The sequence below is a fragment of the Alosa pseudoharengus genome, unplaced genomic scaffold, assembly GCF_046254945.1.
Source record: "Alosa pseudoharengus isolate Yale_2024_CS ecotype anadromous, Long Island Sound unplaced genomic scaffold, YU_APseudo_1.1 YU_APseudo_1.1_scf_7, whole genome shotgun sequence".
Classification (NCBI taxonomy): Eukaryota; Metazoa; Chordata; class Actinopteri; order Clupeiformes; family Clupeidae; genus Alosa; species Alosa pseudoharengus.
In genome coordinates this window covers 24,119,847-24,127,346 of record NW_027468859.1, presented here as the reverse complement: position 1 = coordinate 24,127,346, position 7,500 = coordinate 24,119,847, and the positions used below count along the sequence as shown (strand labels likewise).

Genomic DNA, 7,500 nt, shown 5'->3' with positions numbered 1-7,500 from the left:
AGAGGTCTGTAGTGTCAACTCATGTGATAGCTAACAGGTGCAAGCTATCTCAGCATCAACACAAACATCAAGGGCTGTATTTTGGGTCACCAGCGCATGGCGTAAAGTTCGTTATTCACCGGCGCGAAGTTGAATTCGTTATTTTGCACCTTTATTTTTTAAGCATTGCGCCCAGGGGTGTGGCAATTAACAACCTAGGGAGGGACCTGGCGCATTGTCTAAAAATCGCTATCATACACCACCTAAACCTGGTCAGAAGTCAATGGCGAGTTGTTCATATGCTATTTTAAGAGCGCATGTCAACAGTCATATTGGCAGGTGCACGCACCATCCTTCTATCATTCATGAACGCACACCAGCGCACGTCCATGCAAAGCATTACAAATTGCATGATTACAATGGTAAACATAATTAGAATAAAGATATTACGAAATACTGTACATCTCATGATGAGTAGTTATTCACCATCATTTGCAAATTGGTAATGACGGTTAAAAGTGATTAGGGGAGAGGCGAGAGACACGTATGGAGCACAGCTGAAGATGCACTGTCACGAGATATAAGCAACTCCTCTGCAGGATAAATGTTGTTTTATTCAGTCATTTGAGCAACATTAGGGTAAGTGTTGCTTTTTCCAGCCTATGTTTTCGATGGTAACCCATTGTCAGTCAATAGTGAAAGTAACTGCATATAACTGTCTTGTCGTTGACTGACTCCTTGGTGAAGTTAGTTTCACTTTGCCAATGAGTTCAAATAATAGACGAGTGCAAATGCGTGAAGGCTATGCTAGGTTTTAGTAAAGCATGGTTTAAGAATGACTATTCCATACGGTCTCGCAAGCAGCCTCCTTCAAATGCGCTGTTGAATGCCAAAATACCGATGCATTTATTTGACATATCGCGCGTTGCGCCGTTAAAGGGAATGACAGATGTCATTCTCATTGGTTTAAAATGATGTTACGCCCCAAACACACCCATATGACTGATTAAAAGACCTAGGAACACCTTGTTACGCCATGCGCTCCACTTTTGAGAACGAAACCCCTCCCAATGTGAACTGGACATCCTACTAAATTTGAATAGACTTTTGACGAGTGACGATGCACTTTAGAATGTCATGATAGGGCCCCAAATCTTTATCTCAGCATCAACTCTCAAACACAAACATCAAATCTTTATCTCAGCATCAACTCTCAAACACAAACATCAAATTTCTATCTCAGCATCAACTCTCAAACACAAACTACATCAAATCTTTATCTCAGCATCAACTCTCAAACACAAACATCAAATTTCTATCTCAGCATCAACTCTCAAACACAAACATCAAATTTCTATCTCAGCATCAACTCTCAAACACAAACTACATCAAATCTTTATCTCAGCATCAACTCTCAAACACAAACATCAAATTTCTATCTCAGCATCAACTCTCAAAACACAGACATCAAATGTTTATCTCAGCATCAACTCTCAAACACAAACATCAAATTTCTACCTCAGCATCAACTCTCAAACACAAACATCAAATTTCTATCTTAGCATCAACTCTCAAACACAAACATCAAATCTCTATCTCAGCATCAACTCTCAAACACAAACATCAAATTTCTATCTTAGCATCAACTCTCAAACACAAACATCAAATCTCTATCTCAGCATTAACTCTCAAACACAAACATCAAATCTCTATCTCAGCATCAACTCTCAAACACAGACATCAAATGTCAATCTCTCTCTGTCTCTATGGTGACGGATGACAGGATGAAGGCTTACCTGCGCTGAAGGACGAGCAGATCATCTGCACCCCCGGCCTAGGACGCTCCGTAAACTTACTGGGCCTGTGCCTGAACACACACACACACACACATGCACAGAAACAGAAATGCTTCAGTTAGTGAATGGATAGACATACAATACAGAGAATGTGTTTGGTGAATGCAGGTATTATGTGCATATGGACACACCTAAATGCAAATGTGTGTGTGTGTGTGTGTGTGTGTGTGTGTGTGTGTGTGTGTGTACAGTATGTGTCTTACCCAAACTTGAGTGTGCGAGCGTCCCACTGCCAGAAACATATGGAGCCATCAGCACCGGTGGAGGAGAGGAATCTTTTACTACCGCTGCACAGAGGAGAGAACTACATACACATACACACACACACACACACACACACACACACACACACACACACACACACACACACACACACACACACACACACACACATACACAAATGTTAAACACAAATATTATTCACATTAACTATACAGTAATTTCCAATGTATTGGAAATTGTGTATAAACCGCAGGACAATGTTTTTACTTTTGTAAATGAAAAGAAAACAAACGCACACATGTGTATTACCCACAGTGCCCAAGAGCCCAATGGATCAGAATCAGATTGTGCTTTTATCATAGAGAATGAAGACATGAAAAGCATTCCCCAAGCATTAACCTCACAGCTGAAGACATTTTCCAAAATCAATGTGTGTGTGTGTGTGTGTGTGTGTGTGTGTGTGTGTGTGTGTGTGTGTGTGTGTTTATGTGTGTGTCTGTATGTGCGTGTGTGTGTGTGCGCGCACGTGTATGTGTGGGTCTGTATGTTTCTGTGTGCATCCACCCGTGAGTGTGTATGACTGTGTCTGTACAGTGGGCATCGCTTTCAAATGGCCACTTCAGTCGCGCATTACGAGGCGTGAAGCTGCGTGAAGCTTTAGTACCACTTTCAGCCACTGTGCGTCGCTCTGCCACTGTACATCGCTCTGTCAGTAGCCTGACTGCCGCCCCTTCTGAAAAAGCAGGAGGCTACCAAACATAATTGTTACCGAGAGGAATCCCAGCCTACGAATTCAATAACAAAATAAATCATGCATAATTAAACATTACCTCGATTAAGGCTACTTGGGTATGGCTTAAGGCTTGACTACACGGTGGTAGCGAAAATCGAAATCTGCTATGTTATTGTCAGTGTTGGGGGCAATGCAACTACGCAAATCAAAACAGTGTCTTAATTTACCCTACTTCTTGACTGCAATGTAGTCAGTTGACTGCTTGACATGTCATTTTTATTTTTCTGTTTCTGTACAATAAACAAATACATCTGCTTTATGCCGCAGAATTACATTCATATTTGGCTGACTGCAGACGCGCCACTTCCCTCCCGATATTCCAAGATTAAGATAGTAGCCTATACAAAAAGCATAGGCTACTATCATAAAAATTCGTTAAAACGAATAGCTATTTGCAATTTGACAAAACACTGGTCCTCATTTTGCGAATGCGAGGAAGATATGAGCCTGTTGCATTTAGTTAGATGTCCGAGTCACGCATGTTTGAAAACCACTGGCTCGTAATCACAATAATTTAACACACGACAGTTGGATAGCCTACTTCATCATGTCCCCATGCCTACATTTTTGTGAGTAGCATAGAGATCGTTAAAAACAATAAAGTAGCCTATGTCTCTCCGTTTGGGACATCGAAAACGTATAGCCTATTTTTAATAGGGTAGACTACCGTCGGAGATGCTGACTGGCAAAGGCCTCGGGATAACACGTTATCTCCACTATCATCAGTAATGCCCCTTGATCAAAGTGGGGAATTAAATAAAAGTTTGAGAACCACTGGGTTAACAAGTTACCTGCAGTCCAGAGCAATATTCTGATGATCGGCGATGATATCGGCAAATGTTTGTTTTCCAAAGTAAGAATTTCACTTGACCATGCACCTTCGACAATGAATAGCTCATTACACTTGTTACTGTTAAACGTAGGCCTAACTGGTATCATTACAAACATTATTCTGTGTCCTAAAACTGGCATATTTTATGGCATTGTGTCATGTAAATTCGTTGCAAAATCTAGAGAAATGTGTGAGGTGGTCTGGTCAGCGGGGGACAATTGAGACACACATTGGATTGTGTTATTACTTGAACATTCCACACATATCCACAGCTGTGGTAGGCCTATCAGGGGCAGGAGGATTACTGTTAGCGCAGGCTTTATATAAAAGTCTTCAACAGAAGGCCTCGAATGCAGGCTTGCCCTGTGGTTTGCGCAGCCTACAGTAAATAACAGACCCGCCACAATGTGCGGTATGATGCTTTTTTACGAGCAAGATGTTTTTGGTGCCCTACGCACACTGCATGTTCTTAAATAACAATGATCATCAGTAATATTCGACCATTCATTTGTGTAAATGGGCAAGCGTGACCACCTTGATTGGCTGATGATTGTAACGCGGGCATGATTCCAAACACCTCCCTTACGATAATGAGTGACAGGTGACAGGTCTCAGAATGCGTGCGCTACACAAGGACGGAAGATGATGAATAACTGGGGCCGTAGGCTATTCACAAAGGCTTTTATCTTACCACTAGGAGTAGGCTACTCCTAAATCGCACTAAAAGATTTTAGCTTGGAGTTTTCTCTTAAAAGTTATTCACAAAGCCTTTCAGACAACTCCTAAACTAGGAGTGAGTCTTCGTTGCTATAGATGACGTCATTACTCATGCACGAGCTTGACTGAAGTGACCACCTTGATTGGCTGACGATTGTAACGCGGGAATGATTCCAAACACCTCCCTTCCGATGATGAGTGACAGGTGACAGGTCGGAGAATGCGTGCGCTACACAAGTAGTGAGAAGGAAGATGATTAATAACTGAATAAAAAGGCCTAGCCTAAATGAATAATGAGTAAGGCAAAACAAATAGCCTAGTAGCCTAATGAAACATACGGATTGATTAAATTATTCTGTTACTATGCCTACGTTTGCAAAAGAGAACATTTTAATTTGATGCACATAATGTTACATTTAATTTACATTTTGACAATGATTAGCCTAGTTTTGGTTGTTGTTGGTGGCGTTATTGCATGTTAGTTATGCCTACAATGCAAAATTGCTTCCTCACTATTGAAAGCTGCATAGGATTTCAAAACACGGCAAAATGCCGCAGGTTTGTGAATAGGTGTGAGTTCTTTTAAGCTGTCAGAGGTGGGAAGGTGTGATTTGTTGGGGGCAGGGCCGAATTAACTGGTCACAAATGTCTGATGGCCCCCCTTCCCCCCCAGCCAACGTGAATCGGGTGGTCAGTTAATAGGCTGAAGATTTTTCCTGCCATCTAAGGCAGCGGTCCCCAAACACCGGGCTGCGGCCGGTACATTCCTAACCGGGCTGTAGCCTACGACATGAGTTTAAAAAAAATGCATGCAAACTAAACTCAATTTAATTCGCAATAATGTCACGTTTTTACATGGCATAGGCCTATATGCAGTTGTTTGATTGCACACATGTTTGCATTTTGCCAGGTCTATTTTCTTACGTCTGTCCCGCCTTCAACACTTTACATATTGCCTTCAGCGCTGCGCAGCCTCAGGTCAGCTCACTTCACTTGATCAGTTCTTGGCGAACGGTAGTGTCACACGAAGTTAGCTAAACTGCTAGAATGAGCATCAAAAAACAAGCATCTTTAGCAGACACTGGCCAGGGTGTTTAAGTTGCGAGAGCCGCTGCAGAGATTTCTTACAGAAAAAAAGTCACCGTTAGCTGCACATTTTAGTGATGAGGACTGGGTGTCAAAACTCGCTTACCTATGTGGCATATTTGGGTTGCTTAATGACCTCAACCTGTCACTCCAGGGGAGAATGACGACTGTCTTTAAACTGGCAGATAAAGTCGCTGCATTTAAAGCCAAGCTTGATTTGTGGGGACGAATGGGGACGGGGTGTATTTGATATGTTCCAAACAGTAGTGGGGGTTTTGGGAGAGACTGAGGCAGGGCCCTTTCTCTTGCAGCTGGTGCGCGATTACCTTGTTGCGCTTTCAAATGGAGTTTGAGCGTTAGGCTACTTCCCATCCTCCAAAGATCCACGGCAAACCAATGAGTGGGTCCGCAACCCATTTGTCAATATCCCGAATAGTCCTAACATGTCAGCGCAGGAGGAAGAGCAGTTGATCGAAATTGCAAATGACGGTGGTCTTAAGAGTGTGTATGAGGAAACCTGTCTGGCGGGTTTTTGGATCAAAACCAAAGCAGAATATCCCGAGATAGCCGTAAAAGCGCTGAAAACGTTGCTACCATTTCCCACCACGTATACGTATCTATGCGAGGCCGGGTTTTCTGCAATGACTGCAATTAAAACCAAATTGCGCAATCGACTGGACATTTCAAACACACTGAGGGTGTCACTGTCTTGTTGCAGGGAACAAGCACAGGGCTCCCACTGATTATATTCATAATGCATGTTTAGTTCCCATGTTTTGTTCCCATATTTTGTTAAGCATGTTCACACTTGATAGATGTAGCTTCAAGTTGTTCAATTTTCATAGTTCATATTGTTACATTTTCACTTCTTCAAGTTCACGTTTTTCACGTTTTTAAGAGTTCGTTACCTTCACTGTTCATACATAACTGGAGCTAGTTATTTTCAAGTAATGCATGCACAACACATATGGAACATGGAACCCCCGAACCCCCAATATCCCCCCCCCCCCCCCCACGGTCCGTGAAAAAAAAAAAAGGGAATCAAACCGGTCCATGGTAGGCTACGTAAAAGGTTGGGGACCCCTGATCTAAAGCACGAGCGCATCTGTGAGGCCAAGCCTCACCAAGTAGCTTGTTTGTTTACAACTACATTCCATTTAATTAAACTGCTTTATAGGCTATGCCGAAATAGTTGTCAACATTTTGAATATTAGTGTCGGGTGAATTGAAATGTTCTCAAAGTAGCCTTATGGCTGAAAGCTGCTTGGGATCCCCCCGTCAAGTAATATAACCATACAAACGCGCTTCCTGCACTCATTGTTTCAAAAAACTGAACTGAAGAGCTGTGGACGGCACGGCACGGTATGCCCAATGAAAATAAATTAACGCAACGCAATGCAACACAACACAGACACCGCTTCTCTCGCGTCAGTCACTGACATTAACAAAACACAGAACCCGCTTCTCTCACGGCAGTCACTGCAGTAGCCTAGAATAAATGCATGGGGAAAAACACTTCCCCATGACAAAGACATCGTAAAACACTGAAAGTTAATATTTTGTCACTAGCAACATATCGGAACTCCCCCTATTACCGTCGGTCCCGTATTTCCACCGTCTTGCGTGTATGTGTCACTTATATCCATTTCTATACAAACCAAGACAGCGGACTCCTAAAGAGACGCAACCACCAACACCATAGGTGTATCTAAATTAGCTATGTACCAAAAATGAAATTTTACCGTGACTCAAAGAGCTGTAAACAGTGTTGTAAGGCTGCGTGTACACAACCGCTTGGAGCTCCAGTGGAATTTTAATTTCACGACAAGAATTCTCGGTCTAACCGTCCATGTGCCGTTAAGAACCAAACCAGATTTTGTTCAAATCTACACACCTATGGCTACTGAAAAATGCAAGGTTAATTTAGCAAATGTTATTTTGAAGTGTTAAAAAACATCGTTGTTTTAGAATTTCTGAACAAAAGTGGTGATAATTGGGGGTGTTACGATACATCT

General features: G+C 42.3%; 1 protein-coding gene across 3 annotated transcripts in view; it reads right to left on the bottom strand.

The window, feature by feature from the left end:
* phip (PHIP subunit of CUL4-Ring ligase complex) overlaps positions 1–7,500 on the bottom strand; it is a 78,798-nt gene that overhangs the window by 47,152 nt on the left and 24,146 nt on the right. For all 3 annotated transcript variants that reach the window (XM_076273330.1, XM_076273332.1, XM_076273331.1), the window contains exons 9-10: positions 2,039–2,139; positions 1,776–1,846 (exon numbers count right to left, since the gene is read on the bottom strand). In XM_076273330.1, the coding sequence (XP_076129445.1) occupies positions 1,776–1,846; positions 2,039–2,139 (172 nt within the window). The remainder of the gene's footprint in view (positions 1–1,775; positions 1,847–2,038; positions 2,140–7,500) is intronic.